Source organism: Delphinus delphis, chromosome 7 (assembly GCF_949987515.2).
Source record: "Delphinus delphis chromosome 7, mDelDel1.2, whole genome shotgun sequence".
In the NCBI taxonomy this organism is placed as follows: Eukaryota; Metazoa; Chordata; class Mammalia; order Artiodactyla; family Delphinidae; genus Delphinus; species Delphinus delphis.
In genome coordinates, this window is record NC_082689.1 from 73,758,965 (window position 1) to 73,780,321 (window position 21,357).

A 21,357-nucleotide genomic window follows, 5' to 3' on the forward strand; every position below is an offset into this window, starting at 1 on the left:
CATCTATAACTCTATTTCTTCCCCTTTGATTGTTGAATCAAGTTCAAATTATTTGATATAATAGACAAGGGGCCTTACCCATCCAGCCCTAATAAAGTGCATGTTAGTTATCCCTTACTAAGCATCCCACAGTCCTGAAACACCAGTCTCATTACCAATCTCTGATCAGTTCTCTCTCTGTGTTCTCTCTTCATGGCTCTCCTTAATAAGCTCATTTCACATGGGAAATGTTGATTCTTTCCTGGCCACCACATCTTACTATTGGAATTACACTGATTCTTTAAATTTCTCTTTGTCCTTCAATGGCAACTCCTACGCCACCTCAAGAAGAAATTACTCTTTCTCTTCTGTCTTCTTGAAGTGCTTTGTATCGTTTTCTGTCTTGTAAGCTATGGAAGTGGGCGTGTTGATTTCTTACCAGACTGTAGGCTCATGCAGGGCTGAGATGAGGTTTTAATAACTTCAGCATCGCCTTCCCTTAGCTTAGAGCCAGGTAGGTAGTAGACCTTTGCTAAAATTTGTTGTTTTGAATCGAATTTTCACAGGTTCTCTCTGGGTAAAAGTTACATCTAATTCAGACCATTAACTCCAGTTTTTCTGTATGTAAAGAGTGTAAAGCAAGGGGTATGTAAAGAAATTGTATGATTGGTTTTGGTGCCTAATTACCATGATTATATTTGCTAAGCCAAAAATTTTAAGTGTGATTTATTAAAGGATATCACAGAGATATAATTGCCCAAGGACAATAGGATTGTTTCCTCAAAAATTGGATGTACAGTGGTTATTCTTTTGTGTTAAAGCTTATCAACTCTAACAACTCTCGTAGACAGTAACTCCAATTATAAGTAACCCAATATGCTGACATGGGAAGTCTTTAAATACTTTGCTATATATGCCTTATGCCTTTGTTTTCTTCATCTGTTTTTTAGAGGTGAACTCTGTCGTGTGGTAAGTTTATGAGAAGAGAGAACCTCCGACGTGTCTTTCCATCTTCAACTATACTAACAACAGCCAACTGATGTGTAGGCTAGTTTGAGAATTAGGGTCACAGAAAATTGCATATTAAAGTCTTAAAAACTGCTATTTTTAAAGAAATGCTCTTTCTTGTGATTTTTTGTTTCAAATCTTTTTTCTGTTATATTAAATGTTATAATGTTCAGAATTGATTCTCTTTGCACCTCAACAATATTTAGTTATCCTGTTTTCAGTTTTGAAGTGTGTCATTTTTCCATCATACCTTCAGGTAATACATACATATATATTTTGGTAATGTTATTCATAATGGATCTGATTTTCAGTCCCCTACATATTCAACTATTTCTTTTGGGCACAGAGCTTCCTTTGAGGTCAGTCAGAGCTTTGTTCATAGATGAAATGTGTGGCAGGATGGGGGACGTTTCCCAACTTCCTTTCTCTCTGACTCTTTCATCGTGTGTAACAAAGTTTTCCATTCTTCTATAGATAAGAATCTTTTTGTGAATTTTCTATATTTAATACCAAGTGCTGTTAAGCAACATCAGCCCTTCTCACCACACCCACTCAGATGAAAAGTGAGTTAAAGACAATTAGGTTAGTCTGGCAGGAAATGTGACCCCATAAACTGATAATTTTTGATAGTATCTTTCAGTCCTTGTAGATGCAAACAGCGTGTTCTCTTCTGCAAATGCTAGTTATCCTGTTTTCAGGATAGGAAAACAGGAGACAGACTAAGGCAATTTCCTTTTTACCTCCTGTTTTTGTTTGCTTTTTGTTGTTGTCGTTTTATGGTTTTTTGTTTTAGAGAATAGGATATATTTTCTTTTCTCCACATTCTTGGTCATTTGCTTGATTTCTTAGGGCTAGATGGGTGCTTGATGATACTCACTCCTTACATGCTCAGTTCTTTTTTTTTACAGCCATGCCACACAGCATGCAGGATCTTAGTTTCCCGACCAGGGACTGAACCCGGGCCACGGCAGTGAAAGCACCGAATCATAACCACTGGACCACGAGGGAAGTCCCACATACTCAGTTCTTATATATAGTCACTGAGTTTCATCCAACCCTCTTCCCCAGATGTCTTGCTTAACTTTGTAGAACTTAGGAAAAAGATACTTCACAAATTCCCTTGACAGTACATGCTGATGTCAAATGGTTTTCTTTTCTGGAAAGTACCACCTCAAGTAATCATCTGAAGAGTAATAACCAGGTTGTTCTTATCGGGATATCTGAGGACGTCAGTCATGTCCTCTTTTAGATAATCAGAAGACTGGTATCAAGTTATTTATCTATCATGCTTTATCCAAACCCTGTCATTAGGGTCTTAGCTTCTTCCTGATTTCTTCTCTGAATCACCTCCCAGATATCCACAACCTATGAAAGACCAAATTTGGGGCTTTCTTTATTCTAAAGTTATTTTCCATATTGAAGTTTCTTCTACATGAAATAAACTCAGTGAAAGAAGTTTGCTTTTTCACCAACTAGTTCAGCTCCAACTCTTCTGGTTAAGAACCTCAAGGACCAGGAAGATATACTCCTGTGACAACTTTTAGTAAAAGGTCATTCTGAGTCCTTCAACTTAGTGTCTTTATATACATGGGATTGAACACTTGAGGAGAGACAATATATCTTTTCTAAATATTCAGTTATAAGTTTTTGGTAAACTGATCTAAAGGACCATCCCACCACCTCCTGCCCAGAGTAGTTCTGTTTTGGAATTAATTTATTTCTTCTAACTTATTTAGAATAAGTTTCTATGTGTTCTTGGGCAAACTGAATACCCTGTTTCTACCTAAGTTTCTTTGTCTATAAATGAAGCAGAGGAACGGGATTATGCCAAGGATGTTTCATACTCCAATCATACTTGTTGATTTTGAGATTGTAGGTGAACTTCATTGTGGATAGAAAGGTGATGTGAAGGGACAGTTGGACAAAAAGACATGAATTTTGAAGTTAAAAAAGAGTTTCGGAGTCAAATAGGATCATCTTTCTCCTGCTGAGAGAGTCTTCACCATAACTCAGGAAGAGTCTTCAACCTTCTACTTCCCCTGCTGATTTTCTTTCTTCTTCTCCTTTTTATTTACTCCTCCTTCCCCTATGCTCTTCTTTCTTCTTCTTTCTTCCCATTTTATTCTTCCAGAGGAAAACAGGCATACTTTTTCTAGGCAGCACACTTAGGATGCTTTTGCAATGACTACCCCAGATTCTCATTCTTACGTAGACTGATATTGAACAAAAAGTCTGTGACAGTGTCCACGTGTGTTTTAAAAACTTTATTATGTGTATATTAAATTAACTTTGCATCTCCTTAGCTTTCCACCTGAGACAGAAAGGGCTCAGTGGATAGAATATTTATTAGAGAGTGAGATTCCTTATATCCATGATATTTTTCCTTCCCATGAAAAAAGGTCATGCTAATTCAGGGTGCATATTTTAGTATGACGGATTTTTTTGCTTTAACATATTAATTTTATTTTCTAATGAAATTCCAGTTACCATGATTGAATCTGTATTCTACCTCCTTTCCTTTCTACCTTAAATAATCAAGGACAGAAAAAAGTCTTAGATTTATTTAATTTAGAAGAATAAGTAATAAGAAAAGCAGTTTCATTTAGAGTTGTTTTATCTCAGACTTTTTTCCAGGTTTTTTTTTTTTTTTTTTTTTTTGCTTTCCTATAATTATGTTTTAGTATTGAGAGTTATTTTTTGTCAGAGTATATTTCTAGCAATTTAGTATAATGTTGTAAATCAGTAAGAGTCTTTAAAAAATTTGTCCTGCCAAGACTGTGAAATACATTCCTACATATTCATTTTTGAATTGATGGATGGATGACAGGCAGTAGGCAGCAGGATTGAGTACTAAACGATTCTTGTGTCAGGCTTCAGAAATCTTAGCAATCTGATCTGTAGCACATGAAAAAGAGTAGGAAAAGAGCAAAAACAGAAATATGTATGAGAATTTGGTCTAAAGTCAGAAAATAGCAGCAAGGAATTATTTTTACTAGGAGGAATAGAAACATAGTAAGTTTAGAGAGCTGGAACTTTTGATACCATTACAACAAAATGAACTGATTATTTTTTATTGAAAAATTACTTGTGCCATGTTGAAATTTTACAGATTAGTTGAAAGACCATAAACATGATTGAAAATGTGGATTTATGAAGAAAGGTGAGAAAACGGCAAAGTGGGTTCTCATGATGATCTTCCAGTAAAAGGTAGTATGGTTTGGCAGGAAGAGCATTGCTCTGTGAGGTAGGAGACCTTTGCCTTGTTCTACAGCTGCTGCCAATGACCCAAGTCGGTTTACCTCTTTGTATCGAATTGTCCATATTAGTCAGTGAGAGCATTGGTTAATTTTTAAGGTCTCTCCAGCTCAAACTTTATCATGGCTTATCATCTATCAGAAATGTGGAACAAGAAGAAATGTACAGAGTGTATGGTGTTAACCTTGGTAAGAAAAAAATACTGCATTTTTAAAGCTAGGGATGAAACATTCATAGAATTGGGGGAAATTTTATTTAATCTATGATGTTGGCGTTTGGGTTCAATGTTTATCTTCTTTCCTTCCCTTTGTAAAGCCCATTGTGTCTTGCTTATTCTTAGCAGTTCAAATACCAGCTGTAAAAAAGAAAAAAAAAATGTAAATAGAAAAATTAATGCCAAGTACAATTTCTTCTGGGGAGTCTACTTGTTTCCTTCCAGCCTGCCCTACTTTTTTTCAAACCTGGTTTGCATGCCAGTTTTGTGTGTGTCTTTGCAAACTGTGTTAGAGTTTTGGCAAAAAAAAAAAAAAAAAGTGGGGCTAAAAAAGGAAATAAAAAGAAAGGCAATCACAAAATTAAATAAAACTAACAGACTTTCAGTACTTAAAAGCAAAATAGCGGAACTGCATTCCTCTCCACACCTAAAACCTTCACAAGCCCATGGAATCGAGTAAATAACTAACTACTCCTCCCTTGGAGAATGACAAAGAGGGGTTCAAGGTTTGTTGAGCAAGGACTAGACAATCTTCAAAGTCCCATGCAGTCTAAAGTTTCCATGACATGATTCCTGCCTCTAGGGAAATCGCATTCCAAAAGTGGAGGAAAGGGGAAATCACACTAGGGCAAGGCGGTTCACTTGAAAATGACAAAGCCTGTTTTACTTCCTAGTGTGTCCCTACCCAACCCCCCTACCCAGCATTGCAGATAAGTATACTCTTTTTCCTGGGGAGTTCACTAATTTAGGGGGTTTTTGTTTTCCAGTTGCTTGAAAGAGTGAGCCATGTTTCAAAAGCCAAACCATTAAGCAAAGGATAGCAAACAGCAAGCAACGGGTCCAGTGGAGAGTGACAAATCAATATTACTATGCACTTGTGAACTCTTTACTATTTTAGGGAATTTCTACCCTTTAAAAAATAAAGTCATCGGTTAGCAGTAATTGGAAAACAAATCAGTTAATCGTAGTGAACACCATTACTCATGTTATCCCTGCATTTTATTTTATCTTTTTAAAGGTTCCTGGCTAATTCTTTTTTAATTTAAAAAATTTATTTATTTATTTTATTTTTATTTTTGCCTGCATTGGGTCTTCATTGCTGCTCGCGGGCTTTCTCTAGTTGCGGCGAGCGGGGGCTACTCTTCATTGCAGTGCACGGGCTTCTCATTGTGGTGGCTTCTCTTGTTGTGGAGCACGGGCTCTAGGCACGTGGGCTTCAGTAGTTGTGGCACGTGGGCTCAGTAGTTGTGTCTTGCGAGCTCTAGAACGCAGGCTCAGTAGTTGTGGTACACAGGCTTAGTTGCTCCACGGCACGTGGGATCTTCCTGGACCAGGACTTGAACCCGTGTCCCCTGCATTGGCAGGCGGATTCTTAACCACTGAAGCATGAAGGAAGTCCCTATCCCTGCATTTTAGAAAGAATATTTCAAAAACATCTATTTTGAAAATCTACTTTAAAATCTAGTTAGTAAATTGACTCTCAAAGCCAGGGAAAGATGGGAGTCAGTAGCCTGGCAAAAAAACACCTTACAACCCTTGGTTCTGGGAGTGAAATCTTGGGTCTGTTTTCCGGAGTCAAGAGGGAAGGAGACATTCCCTATTTGGTTCTGTATTGGTATGTAATATGTAGAGAATTTTTGCCAGGTGTGTAAGACAAAATAATGTGACACAAACACACTTGGCCCTTATGATAGGTATTATTTAGGGAGAGGAAATGCAGCAGCATGAGAAAGACTAGGAAATGTTAACAATATTCTTACCAGGGAGGGGAAGTACATCTTATACACCTATGGTGGAGTTGAATATCACATCATGGATAGGAGTGACAGATCGATACAATCTGGCTTTTCCTTCATTCAGTTTTTAGCTTGTAGCTGGAAGCCAGGGTTATATTTTCCTCTCTTTGTTCCTCCTCCAAGCAGTTGCTATGCTTTCCTTCCGTTGCTCAGCCATGTTCAGTGTGTTTCTTTGAGGTCCTACTGAGAATTTTAAACAGTCCTGGCCAGTAATTACTGTCTCTCTCCAGATGCATCTCTTACACAGACTTCATTTTTATTCCTCTCCAGTCTTATGGAGAAGGGTGGTGCTGAAATTCTCTGTGTTACAGAGCTTATCTGCTGAATTCATACCACTAGCGAGAAAGACATAAAGTGCTTCCTTTTCTCTTCCTGCAAAATGGCATTATTTTTCCTTGCTTCTCTCTTTCCTGTAAAATGGTGATGATACATTTTTCCTGACACTGCTAGTGCAAAATACTGATATTTTGTAGATTACTTACACCCTGGTTTGCCCCCTCTCTGACTCTGAAACTAACGTTTTATAATTTCCACTTTGCACTTGTTCTGCTTGGTCTAAAAAACAAAAATTGGTTGGGACAATGGCTATTTCACCTTTTAGTGCATTCTAAACATGTCTGGCGTGTTCCTCTACCACGCTTCTGAGTGTCCCGAGTGAGCGTGCGAAATAGCTTGAAATAAAATTCTTAATTTCAGTAATTTTTATTCGGTCTGACTCCCTCCGTGTCATCTCAGAAACCACCATGTGACATCTAATCAACGAAATTACCTGTTTCAGAAATCTTACTTATTTGACATATGTTAATCCAATTTTTACTAAACCAAGATGTTCAAATCTACGAGGGTCACAAATAGATATAAATTGGGGTTCCTGTCCTAATAGGAGAATGGCCATGCAAATAAATAACTGGGTTATATGGTGATGTACCAAGGGTTATGTGAATGGGACAGATACTAAATTTTATGGGAGTTCAGTAGTGGTAATGAGATATTTTGGCTGCTGTCCAAAGGGAATACTTCACAGGGGAGGTGGAATTTGAACTCAGCTCTTAATAGCAGAGGGGATTTCAATGAATAGAAGGGAGTTTTAGGAAGAGGGAATAGTTTAAAAAAAGATGCAGAGGTGTGACAATGCTAGGTATGTTCTCAGGAGGAAGGCTATTATATCTTGGCACCTCTAAGTCAATTTATTTAGATTAAAACTTAAGACTGGAACATTAGGTAAGAATTAGACGGTGGGTAACTTTTAATGCAAGGCTAAGAAGTCTAAACTTAATTCAGTAGGCATGGGGTAGGACATGATTAGGTAGTAATAGTTAGGTTTGGGAGACTCTATTGGGAGACCCGTTGCCTGCTATTGTATGTGTTGAGGAGTGAACCCAGGGCCTCAGCTTGGAAGCAGCAGGTGGTCATGGAAAGGAGGAGACAGATGTTAGACATTCTAGAGGCAGAAGTGACAAAACGTGAGGTCCAATCAATAGAAAAAGAAAAGTCTGAGATAAATGAGATGCTAGGCTGTGTTCTGCTCTACAGGACTGACTGGGTGAGTCTAGTTTAATGTGTGTACATCTTGGGGTATGGAGGGGAATATGTATTGGGAGAAAAGAGCCCTGACTGCACTTCTTCATGTTGTTGCACCTCTACTTTACCCTTTACATTTCTGAAATTAAGATGCTTCTTACCATCTATGGACACATTTAATGTGAAAGTTTTCCTTGAAAGGTTGTTAGTAAATCAATGGTGAATACTGTCATTGATGGCAACTTATCATAATAGAAATAAAGTTTAAAATATATATTGTTACTGTAATGGATTTTCATTCAAACTGCCAAATTATTTCATTCTCATTATAATTAAGCCAAACTACCCAGTAAATATAAATTACATTAAGTATTAAGCACACAGTAAATACTATTCATCAAATACCTACATTGCCCAAAGAAAAGAATCACTAGGAGAATAAATCAGCTGCCAGAGCTTTGGGGAGATTATGGATGTATTCATCAAATGCGTACCGAGCAGCTCTTATGAGAAAGTCACTCTTCTAAGGGCAGGAGGGATACAAAGATGAATGAGAAAGAATCTCTGTCTTGGGGTAGGACTGGGGGCTTACAAGTTATTACAGAAGAAAGGCAGGTGCACATAATTTTCACAGGGCAAAGTGTGATTTATCATAAGAGAGGTCCTTTAGATGTACTTTGGATGCTCTGGGGAGGTGATGCTCATATCTGCTCGGGGATATCAGTCAAGGCTTCATGAAGGATGTAGCATTTAAACTTGGCCTGGGAGAATGGGTAGGATTTCTACAGATAGAGGTGAAGTAAGTGAATCCAGGTGAACCATGTGTTATGAACAAAGGTTAAGTTGGAAAGAACCATGCATATTCAGGGAGCACAGCAGTCCAGGGTAGTTGCAGGGAAAAGTGTGAATAATAATAATAACAATGATTACAGGAAACATTTATTGAGCAGTTACTATGTGCTAGGTCCTGTTACACTTTATTTGGTGATATGTAGAATGATTGGTCCCATTTTATAGGTGAGGACAGTGAGACCAGGTCAGTTAATTAACTTGCCCAGGGGTCTAAGAGCTCAAGCTGAACCATTGGCCTTATTCCTTTCATAAGCAGTGTGCTTGTAAGGGCACACACAGGAATATACAGCTGTGAAAGAATGCTGGACATGGGTTAGGGAAGGTGCTGCAAACCATGTGATGGAGTCTGAAGTTGACTCTGTAGCTAATGTTATGGCATTCTCTGGATGTGGAACACTCTGCCACCCGCCTTTTGGTATGTGTAATAGAATCAGTGTGTGTAATGGTCTTTAGAAATACGGTACCAGAGGAGGGTAGGTTGTGTGTCAAATTCTAGCAGCCTCCAGGGAACATTTAAAACCCTTAAATTGTTATAGGACTTTACATTCTCAAAGATCTTTTTCATTTCCTATGTCATTTATTTTGATCCACAGATTGATGCGGCATTTCTCCCTGCATTGGGTATATGGGGAAACGTACCCTACATTGGTACTAACTTTGCCTAAGCAAGCCCCGGGACTGATAGATGGTGGAGCTAGAGAAGGAAGCAAGATCTTCTGGAGCTTAAATCATTGCTACTGCTTTTTCCTCAGACCTCTTTTCCTTTTACTGGTTTTACATCAACAATCCCCTCTTTACATTCAGAGGTGTAAATGGGTCTACATACTGTAATTGATGGGTTTGCTCAACACTGGAAATAAGTATTCCTAAGTAGAAGATAGTATCCTTGCCCACCAAGAAAAATGGACCAGTTTCTGGCTGACACAGGCAGGACCACACAGTCAGGTGCTTGGTCAGGAGACTTCTGTACTTTTCCACTGCTGAGGAGGGAGCTGTCCTAGCTGCTGCCTCTTAAAACAGTGTCAGGATTTCATGGAAAATTTCTCAGACTTCTCTTTTGGGAACTAGGCCAGCTGTCCAACTATCTTAGGTTAAATCATTCATTTCACAACCTTTCTGACCCCCACTCTGCAGCTTATTAGTGAAATAGAATGTCCACAGTGCTTGGCTAAAGAGAAGGTGTCACTATTTCTGAATTCAGCACAATTCTTTGTCATATATTTGTATATTAAATTTCAATACTGGTTATTTCAAAGAACTTCCACTGTGTTTTGGGTTAATATCCTGGCCAATGAGGTGCTGAACAATCACCTCTCTGTTCTTGAGATTGACAGCATCATTGCACTTCTAATATTGTCATAATATCTCTAAATGTAAGCAAGAATAGAGAGTGTATGTGTTTCCTAGCATATGAATTTCCTAGTTACCATGACAAATGATCACAAATTTAGTGCCTTAAAACAACAGAATTTTTTCCCTCACAGTTGCAGAGGCTAGAAGTCTGAAGTCAAGCTGTCATAGGGCCATGTTCCATCTAAGACTCTGGGTAGAATACTTCCTTGCCTCTTCCCGGTTTCTGGTGCTAGCCGTTGATAGTTGGTGTTCCTTAGTTTACAACTGTAAAGCCTACAATCCAAACTCTGCCTCTGACATCACGTTGTGTTCTTCCTGTGTGTCTGTTTTTAACATGGCATTTTTCTCTTCTTATAAGGACACCAGTCATATCAGATTAGGGCCACCCTAAGACTCCATCTTAACCTGATGACATCTGCAAAGACCCTATTTCTAAAATGAGTCACACTCACAGATACCAAGGGTTAGGACTTCAACATCATTTGGGGAGATAGAATTTAACCTATAAGATAGTAAGCAACAGGGCTTCCCTGGTGGCGCAGTGGTTGAGAGTCCGCCTGCCGATGCAGGGGACACGGGTTCGTGCCCTGGTCTGGGAAGATCCCACATGCCGCGGAGCGGCTGGGCCCGTGAGCCGTGGCCGCTGAGCCTGCGCGTCCGGAGCCTGTGCTCCGCAACGGGAGAGACCACGACAGCGTGAGGCCCGTGTACCGCAAAAAAAAAAAAAAAAAAAAAAAAAAGATAGTAAGCAATAATTGGCACTTTTCCTTTTTATTATGGTTAATTCTATACAGATAATAACATTTTATCTAGATTGTAAAATTCTTAGGGGTATGAGTTGAACTATAGTAGAGGGATTACTGTTTTGTTCTTTGGTAAGTTCATAGTGGTTGTTCGAATCACTGTTTTAATTGCTATCACACTGAGACATTTTTTTCTCTATCTTTCCTACCAGATTCTGATCTCCGTGAGGGTAGGAGTCATACCTGGCTCATCCGCACAGTGTTAGCACAATTTGGGGAAGGCAGCTTTGCATAGTGGTTGACCTTGTCATTGGAAATGGATGATGTGGATTCTAATCCCAGCTATCCTAGGTATCAGCTGTGTAATGTTGGGCAGGTGTTTTAGCCTCAGTATCCTCATCTGGAAAAGCATCAAAAATATAATACTATTCTCATTGTTTTATGGGATTAAACTCTTTAGCACATTGCCTAGCTGTTACTATGACTATAGTCTCAATAAATTTTTGTAGAATTGAGTTGAAGGAGACCAAGTTGTCCAGCCATAGTTCTGCCATTAAATTACTGTGTCTCTTTGGCAAGACTTACATTTTCTAGGCGTTATTTTTTTTAATCTGAAAATTAAGGGAGTTAGATGACATGGCTCTGAGGTTCCTTCCAGTCTAACATTCTGTAAGTTCAGCTGGTATCTTCTGATGACTTCAAGAATACATATATAGTTTCAGTTCTATATATAGTTGATTCTATTCTAACAAGCACTGTGATTACCAAAGAAAGATGTATTGTTAGTGGTTTATCTCCTGTCCTTACTACCTTGTGCTTATTTGTTTGGCTTTATTATTTTAACTCAGTAAAGTTAAAAAATATTTACTGATGCCCACTGTTAGTCTCTGTGTTAGGTTATACATAGAAATGACTACTATACTATTCTTCCCTGTGTTACATTTGAATATCAAAGAAGTTGAGATTGCATATCGTTTTCTGAAACTGTAATCAGACAGGGATAGAAAGAAAATAGGGGATTCTGATGTTCTAAGACGTTACCTTATTGCTCTTCTGTACTTCCTTCTGGTGCACACACATTTCCCGCTACCTGCCCCTGCCACCTTTCTAGACTCTGAAAACAAAGACGGGGAAGGTGAGGATCAGTCCATTAAGCTGCTTCCTGCTGGCCCTTCTCTGCTGATTCTCTTGCTATTCTCAAAGGCAAGTCTCCACCAGGTGGCCAATCCAGGCAGCTCTGGGGGGTGAGCAGACTGGAGGGGTGTCTACTTAGAGAACTCCAAGGTGAAAGCTCTCTTTGGAGCTGTTCCGTTCGGATGCAGCCTGTTTAACACCTTTATCCATTCAGTTAGGAATATTTGGGGCCTCTCTAGTAGATAGCATTTGAGCTGAGATTTGAAGAGAGAGACAGAAAGAGAGAGAGAAAACAAGACAAATGAAGACTGGTGGGGAGAGCAGTGATCCAGGCAGAAGGAAGAGTCAGTACAAAAGCCCTGAGGAGAAACTGCCTCTGTTGGAGGGTTAGAAGGAAGGCCAGTGTGACCAGGATGTGGTCTGGTAATGACGCCATAGGATCTACTAGAACAAACATGACCTTAAATGACAGGCTAAAAAGTTTGGATTTTATTCAAAGGCCAGGGGGAACTTACCTACATCTCAAGTAAGTATTTTGTTGTTCCAAGTATTACACAAAATTCCAGTCCCAAACAGGTTTCTTGCTTTCTAAGAAGCTACTTTCTAAAGCACTAAAGCCCTTCTCAGTTCTGTGGGGTGGCTCTGCCCAACCCCATTGAGCAAGTTATGTAAAAGCTGAACCCTGAGTGTGACACAGGGTGTTAGTTAAAGGAAGAGGAAGGAACACTGTCACCTGTTTACCCTGAATTTTGATAAAAGATTTCGATTTTGAAATGGAACAGCGTGTATGCGGTGGGGGAAGGTGGAGGTAATAATGACTAATGAGAACTCTTAGGCAGTTGATAACTGCCGTTTGAGAACCGCAGATTTCAGCAGGACAAACTAATGCCCTTTGCTTCCATGAGAATTAGCGGCGTGATTGCCCTACTCTCCTTTACTGTACTATTTTGTGGAGACTTCAGCAGTCCTTTTTGAGGAGCAATTTTGCTTGGTTGGAAGAACATGATAAAGAAATATGAAAGAATTACTTAAAAAATCCCATTAAGCAAAATAAAATTTTAGCCTATAAACAAATGGCAAACATTCAGTAGATAGACCAATAATTCTTATCAGTAAGCATAAACAGTATGAGGACCTAGAAAATCATAAGGTATTCTCAGCAAAATGTGATTGGCTTTTAAAAATTCTCTGTGAGTTATTAATATTTTAAAAGTTGACCAACTAATATAAGAATGCATACTTATTAAAAAAGATTCAAACCATATATATAATAGAACAAAATTTGGAAGTCTTCCTTCACAAACCTTCCCAATTTCTCCCTCAACTCGTTCTCCAGAGGTAACCACTGTTAACAGATTAGTATATATAGATCTTCCTCGACTTACAATGGGTTTACATCCAGATAGACTGAAAATATTGTAAGTTGAAAATGCATTTGATACATCTAGCCTACCGGACATCACAGCTGAGCCCAGCCTACCTTAAATGAGCTCAGAACAGTTACATTAGGCTACATAGTTGGACAAAATCACTTAACACTAAGTCTATTTTATAATAAAATGCTGACTATCTCATGTAATATATTGAATACTGTCCTGAAAAACAGAATGGTTGTAAAGTCTGTCGTTTGTTTACCCTCGTGATCAGGTGGTTGACTGGGAGCGACGGCTTGCTGCCCTGCCCAGCATCATGCGTGTCATCCCCCATGTTGCTAGCCTGAGAAAAGATCAAAATTCATAATTCAAAGTATGGTTTCTACTGAATGCCACTTTCACACCAAGGCAAATTTGAAAAATCCTAAGTCAGACCATCTTATGTGGGGAACCATCCATATTATGTAGTCTTTTTTATGTCTGTATGTGTCACTGTACATATAGATAACATGCTCTTTCTTTAAGAAAAAAGAATAAATGGAAACATATCGGGCACATTGTTCTATCTTTTCCCCTACTTTATCTGTCTTAAAAATATTTATGCACGTAATTGTTTATTTTATACTTTCTAGTGGGTGCCGAGCATTCCATTGAATTAAATTATCATAAGTTATGTAGCTACTTCTCAACTGATATACATTTAAAACTTCAATTTTTCACAATTTCAAACAATGTCACAAGAAACATACTTGTTTTCTGCACATGTAAGAGTACTTCTGTCGGATAAATTCTTAAAAGTAGAATTCCTGGAGTGCATTTTAAAATTTCAATACTGTCAAATTACCCCACTAATAAAGTTTTATTGATTTCTATTCCTACAAAGTGCCAAAAGCCCATTTACTTGTAACTTCACCAATACTGGATATCGCCAATTTTTATTTTTTGTTCATTTTTTGGTAGGCAACAGTTAGTATCTAACTGTTGTTTCAAGTTTTACTTTCCTGATTACTAGTAAGTTTGAACATCCTTTAATAAGTATATTGATGATTTGAGCTTTCTCTGTAAATTATCTGTTCAGAACCTTTAATCATCTAAAACTACTTTTCTTCAAAGAATAAAGTATTCCTTATGTATTATGGCCTTTAATCAATTATGTATCACAAATAATTTCTTGTTGTCATTTAGCTTTAACCTATGTATATTATAGCTTCCATTGAACAGAAGTTTTTTTTCTTTGAATGGAAGTTATTTATGTTACTAATGCTCTCTGGACTTCTCTGTATTGTTAGGAAAACCATTCCCAATCTAATCTTACTAAAATACTTTATATTTTTGCTATTATTTTAAATATTTAAAATTATCTTTATACTTAACTCTTTAAGCCATCTGGAATTTATTATTATAATGTAATAAAAGACTATAACTTAATTGTTTCCACACGGGTACCAACCCATTTATTGAAGGGGTTATTCTTTTCCTAATGAATTAAAATAAGTTAATGATATAGTAAATTTCTGAATATTCATGGATATGTTTTGGGATTCTCTCTTCATTGACAATATTTGATTTGTCATTATTCTTTTCATTGACCTATTCTATTTGACCATACAGTCCTAACTCTTGTAATATTTTCTGATACCCAAGTAGGGTGATTTTCTCAATGCTCATCCTTACCTCTATCCCCTACCATTATTATTTTCAAATTTTTCTTAGCTCATCTTGTGCACTTTCTCTTTCAGATGAGTGTAAGAATGTATGTCAAATTTTATAAACAAGCAAACAAACAAAACCTGTGTGGATTTTGAATTCAGTACATTGAATATTTTAGAAAATTTGGGGATAATAGACATCTTTACAAGAAGGACTCTTCTCATATGGGAACATGGTATTTTTTCCCTTACTCTGGACTTTATAATGTTCTTCATAAAATCTTAAAAATGCTTGCTAAGTTCATTCCTGTTTTATGAATTTTTGGCTATTTTGATAGTATTTCTTTCCTCTGATATTACCAGTTCATATCATCCACTGCTGCTGTATGAGAAATTTCTTTCTTTTTATATGTTACCCTTAGAATCTTACATCTAGGAAAACTATCTTATTAAGTCTGTTCTTCAGTGGATTGTCTTGGATATTCTAGTTATGCAACCATAGCACCAACAAACCTTATAGTTTAGTCTCTTTCTTTACAAATTCTATGCCTCCTATCTGTGATATGAACTACAACAGTGATCAGTGGTGAGGGCTATTGTCATCTCTGCTTTCCTTCTCACTGTAATGGAAACACATTTCAACATTGAAGATGATATTTTGTGAGTGTTTCTGGTAGATACCTTTCATTATGCTAAGAAAGTTTTCCTTCTATTCCTCATTTATTTAGGATTTTTCAAAGCAAAGATGAATCACTATACTGTCGGTGTCTATTGCATTGAATTTCTTCTTTCATCCAGAGATTTAGTGATGTCTGTTAGTATTTTATATCCTAAAGTTGAAGTATCCTTGTATTCCTGGGGTACATCCTACTTCGTTGAGAGGTATTATTTTTAATACACTATTGGACTCAATTTGATATTTTAATTGTATCAGAATTAATAAGTGAGATTAGCTTAATTTCCTCCCTCCTTTCCTTCCTTCCTTCCTTCCTTCCTTCCTTCCTTCACTCCTTCCTTCCTTCCTTTTTTCCCTCTTTATATAGTTTAGGATCAGATTAATTAGCTTTAGAGAATGCATCTTGTTTTATGCTCTGGGACTATTAATATAAGATTTGTATTTATCTTGAAAATTTGGTATAGCACTGATAAAGTAACCTGGGTCTAATCTCATGATTTTTTGACTACTTTGACTACTGTAAAAGGTTCTGTCCACATCTTTCAGATCACTCTTATAGAAGACTATAGCACTTTGGAATATGGGTTAATAGCACAAAAATTTTCTGCCAGTTTAGCTTTTCTTCTTTGATGTTTTAGAACAATATTGTTGAATTCATTTTGTTAAATATCTACTGCTCTACCCTTTTCTTTTTCTTAACAAACATTTACTGAACACCTATAGATATAGGACATGAGTGTAAATCTAAAGATAAGAGATGGGCCTTGTGCTCAAGGTAATTAGAGGAAATGAGACAGTGTAGAAACAGACTTGTGTACAATTAACTGTAGTCTAACAATAAAATATTAAGTCTTAAAAGAATGATCTGAAAAAAGTGATATGAGAGCGAAGGCAGTTACCATGTCCTGCCCTCCGTCTGCAGCACACAGTGGGGTATTGCTCCAGGACCTTGCTTCAGATCCCCCATCCATTAAACCATTGATGTCTCTAAAAAAAGTGATATGACATTTCAGAGATGAAGTTAGGTAAGAACTTGAAATTCTTTAATTTAATTTTACTTTTAATTTTATTTTATGGACAACGAGGGACTCGTGAAATCTTTTGAGCAGGTAGATAGCTTGATCTGGTTTCATTTTATTATAAAATAAAGGGGATGATGAAGGGGAAGACAGCTTCAGGCTATTATATTTGTCTTAAGGTAAATTCTATAGAAAAGAGAAGTTGTAAATAGTAGAACACCTTTGTAAATCAAGGTTTGAGGATGGAAGTCACATTTGTATGGAAAGATTAGTTTTTCCCCACATTTTGTCACAAAGGATACTTTTGATCAGGGATGTTATTAAAAATATTTAATAACTAGTATGACACACGTCCTAACAATCAGAACAGGGAACTGACCAATCAAAATAGACCAAGTCATAAATATGTAATTAACAAGTGTGACCATGCCGGTATGTACTGGCTGAATGTCAAACTTGCCTTTGACTCCAATTTTACAGCCATGGATCTCATGATTTGAAATATTCTACTTGTTAAACACATTTCATAAATTAAGTAAAAAGATAATTTATTTTCCAATTTCTTAATTTAATAATAGATTTCTATAATTTATATTAGCTTAAGATTAGTATCACACAACTAAATTGATACAATTTTAGCATCCATCTGTAAAACTTGGTTGTTGGTTGGCCTAGTGGCCTTATATCAAGCAAATATGTAATTTCCATTTGGTATTTTGAAATATTAAAATATTTCCCTAATTTTATAAAATTCCCAGAGGACAGGAAGACTGCTGTCCTCAAGTAACAGTGTTGATTTAAGTCATGTACCTTATAGCAGCCTGGAGATGTTTTTAAAATCAATCTCTCTCTCTCTGTCTCTCTGTCTCTCTGTCTCTCTCTCTCTCTCTGTCTCTCTCTCTCACACACACACACACACACATACACACACACACATATTACATAAATGTCTTTATAATTGACCATATTTTTAGTTGCCAAAGTCTCTGCCACTCCCTTTTGTTTTACACATATATGTTATATTATTTTACCTACCTGAACCCAGACGGCATATGTGTTTGTAATCCCTGATTTAGATCTTTTTATGTCTTTGGAGACATCATTTTGCTCATGTCATTATCCAGTTCCAATGGTAATGAGTCATGCTGTGATAGGGTTTTAAAAATTTTTGAGGTGGCTCCATCTCTTGAAGCACTGTTAACTCAGAAGATTTTACAATTTACATTTGGCAGGCTCTGCTTGAGCTGAATTCACATTGACTTCCATTTTAGTTCAAAGACTTTCTGTCTCTACAATCCTACTATTGACCTTCCAAATGATTTTGAAAATGACAATTGACTTTTTATACTATGCAAAACTTCTCATTTTTATTTTTGTTTTGAATCTTCCTTCTACTTATATACACTGCTGCTTCTCTAAAATCAAGTCTCTTAAAACTGCATGTCCCCAATCCCCCCACCCCCCAGCCAATAAAAGCATCTGTGATCTTGAGTAATTCATGATGGTACCCTTGGCCCATATGCATAAGCAGGGACCAACTGGCAACATCCTTGTGCCACCTTGGTCTGCCTATTACTTTCATGGCCTCCTCATTCCTCCCCTGGGACCACTTGCTGATGCTGTGACAAATTCCAGTCTAAGATATGGACAACTTTGTGCTCTAAATGGGCTGGTCTTCCCCTCCCATTGTTCTTTGTAAAGATAATGGATAATTTTAGTGAGGACAGAGTAGTGGAAGGGCAATCAGAAGAATGCTGAATGGTCACAGACCACGTGGCAGATATAATGTCTTTTTGATGACCATTAATGAGCTAAGATGTACTTTGGGGAAAGTACATTCCAAGGACTTCGTGAGAGGACCTTATGACTGGATCCTGTAAGTCTTGCTTATATTCACAAGAACTCAATGTCCGCACATCCTGACTTTTACATTGCACTGACCATATTAAGTAGCCTAGTGGATGGCAAACAAATGGCAGAATTTGGGGAAGTTTTTCTTTTTGCTTTGAAAAAAAAAAGGCAGATGGTGTTTTGAACACAACTTGCCATAGAACATGAAAGCATAAGAGTTCTGGCTGTTTGAAGGAGGAAAAAAAATAAGTCGACTTATTTTAATGGTATAAACTAGCTTTAGGTTTTCTCAGGGGCTTAAAGAAAAGAGCACTGAGAAATGGGAGTGAACTGCAAGATAGGGTTTGTGTAACAAGTACCTCAAACCACAGAAGTCACATGGGCTCTCTCTGCTTTGCTACTTTTGATTACTTGTCAGAGGGTTACGCTCTTAGCTTCCCCCAGCCTGCAAGGCCACTCAACCATGTGCTAGCTGGAGTAATCTTTATTCACAATGTCTTTACAAAGGCTCATGCAACAGAGCAGCAATGGCAGTTTCGTGGAGTACTGCGCTGGTCCAGCGTATAGCTCTTACCCCACACTCACAGGCAGCTTTCCCATGGATGATAATAGAAGGCTTCAAATGCTGGCAGATACTGTGGCTACTTTGCCTCGGGGAAGAAAGCAGGTACGGTTGCTATTTTGTACCTTTTAGAGTGTTCATGTTCTCTTGAGAGCAGAGTGATGTTTGTCTGACTGCATATTAAAAATGTTATTTTAGCTGCTTTGAAATTAGTGGCTCAGAGTATGGGTGAGGAAGGAGGTGAGGAACCCAGAAAGCTCCTGCGCTAATCCTTAAATCTTGAAGATTTAAGACTATAAGACAACATTTTTAGGGCAAAAGTTAAAAGAAGATTGTTTTTCTTACTGGAAGAGGTGTTCAGGTAAAATAAAAATCATTGAGCGCATCAACTTGAAGAAGGTGTATGTAGACACAACCAGCTTGAGAGTTATTGTTCCTTTTTCCTTTTTCCAGTGTCTCCCATTGATTCCTTCCCTCCCAGCCTCTCTCCCAGTCGTTGATAGTCATTTCAGTTCATAATCCAATGAGAATACTTTTATTAGGGCAAATTTTATTGACTAAATTATCTTCAGTTCTGGGGCACTGGCACATACCTCACACTATTGGGAATTAAGACTCTTAATGGGATAAATGAGTGCAAGGTCCACCACTTACTAACTGTAGAATCTTGAGTAGAGTCACCTTCTTCTCTAAGATTCAGTTTTGTTTTTTCTAAAATGAAGATAATAATAGAACCATCCAGTGAGGCTCTTCTGCAGCTTAAGTGAGGAAATGTACAGTGCTTAACAGAGTGACTGACATGTAGTATGTGCTCAATAATTATGCTATTATTTTAATTTTTATTGAAAAGTATTTCCCTAGAGAGGAAAACTCATTTGGAAAAAATCCATGTACAACTGGATTTATTGTGCGGTTTTTTTTCATTTTTCAATTTCCAGCTAGTAAAAAAAATTTAAACCAAAACACCTCTTCAGATTTTGGTTAAATAACTTGCTATAATGCCCCACGTACATATCTGAATACAGAAAATATTAAGAATTGCTTTAAAGCATGAATTTTTGCCCTTAAATCTTGTGTGCACATCATATGTTCCTCTTAAGCCTTCTAATTTCAGGATTAGAGAGTTACAGCATAGTGGGAGAGTCGTGATCTTTTTTCAGTGATGTACATAGCTGATTCCTTGGTATTTTTCACAATGAAGATAAGGGAATAATTTGTCATGGTTTGGATGATTGATCCTTTTCAATCCAAAAGTGCCTTTATGACATTGTTTAACATAATAATGAATATTCTTATCAATTTACTGTCTGAAACTAAAGCAACTGTGGGAAGTACCAAAATCTCTATTCACTTTTCATGTGTACAGCAGTGTAGGGTGTACAAAGATGAGAAGGACACTTTTTCCTGGTCTTACAGGGTTTACAACTGAGTAGGCAGAACCAATAGGCATTATACAACGTAAAATAATATACCTGCTCCAATCCAAGTACATGTCTTTGAATACAACCTTGAAGGATAGATATTCCAGATATTGAAGGGTATTCCAGAGCAAAGGAATAATTTAAATGCCGCAGCACAGATCTTGGGGCTCTTAGGGCAGTTTAAGTAACAACACATTATTGTGTTAGGTGGACCTGATGAGAGTCTGTGTGGGAGGGGAGGGGAGACCTCAGAGCTGGGCTGCTTTACACAACACTTGGACACTTTCCCTGAGGAAGTAGTAATTTGACCAGCACAGGGAAACAACTGAGCATGATTGAGTAGAAGGTTTTAGGAACCTTAGTCGGACAACATGCTTGTCGGTAAGTGGGTAGAGAGAGACTAGCAGTGAGGGAGCAACTTTTGTAGTTGGAGAAAGAAGATTCGAAGGAATGGAGAAGAGGCTCAGAGGCTTGGCTGTGAAGGCAGTGAAGAAGGAGGAGACGCATCTGGTTTTAAGCCTGAGTGAAGGTAGCATGAACTAAAAAGAGGAATCAGTAGAAGGCTATTGGCAGAAGATAATGAGAGGGATGTAGGCATATGAGATGTACCTGAGTGTGTGTGTGTGTGTATAATCTGTATAATATCTACACATACACACACATTTCCACACCAGTTATTTTATTCATATGTTCTCATCTTTTTTAGTTCTTCTCTTTTCCCTTTTCTCATATTCTTTCCCATGGTAAGACTTTTCCTATTCAAACAGCTTTTTCTTACTGTTGTGAGATTTACTTAAGAAAACAAAAAGGCAAAACAAAACGTCTTGTATACGATACTTCTGATTCTATACAATTATCATCAGTGAGGCTTGATGCAAGTTTATCCCAACAGTTCAGAATTTTCCGAATGGATGTTCATTTCCCTTAACTGGTTTTTTAGAGAATAATCAC

At 37.4% G+C, this 21,357-nt stretch overlaps 1 protein-coding gene across 4 annotated transcripts in view; it reads left to right on the top strand.

Moving 5' to 3' along the window:
- CYTIP (cytohesin 1 interacting protein) overlaps positions 1-21,357 on the top strand; it is a 71,466-nt gene that overhangs the window by 25,022 nt on the left and 25,087 nt on the right. For 2 of the 4 annotated variants that reach the window (XM_060016772.1, XM_060016774.1), the window contains one exon: positions 18,931-19,090. The exons of 1 other annotated variant lie outside the window; for it this stretch is intronic. In XM_060016772.1, coding sequence (XP_059872755.1) covers positions 18,935-19,090 — 156 coding nt within the window. In that variant the 5' untranslated portion in view covers positions 18,931-18,934. Of the gene's footprint in view, positions 1-17,204; positions 19,091-21,357 lie in introns of those variants that run through there. One more of the 4 variants, XM_060016771.1, reaches the window with a different exon arrangement.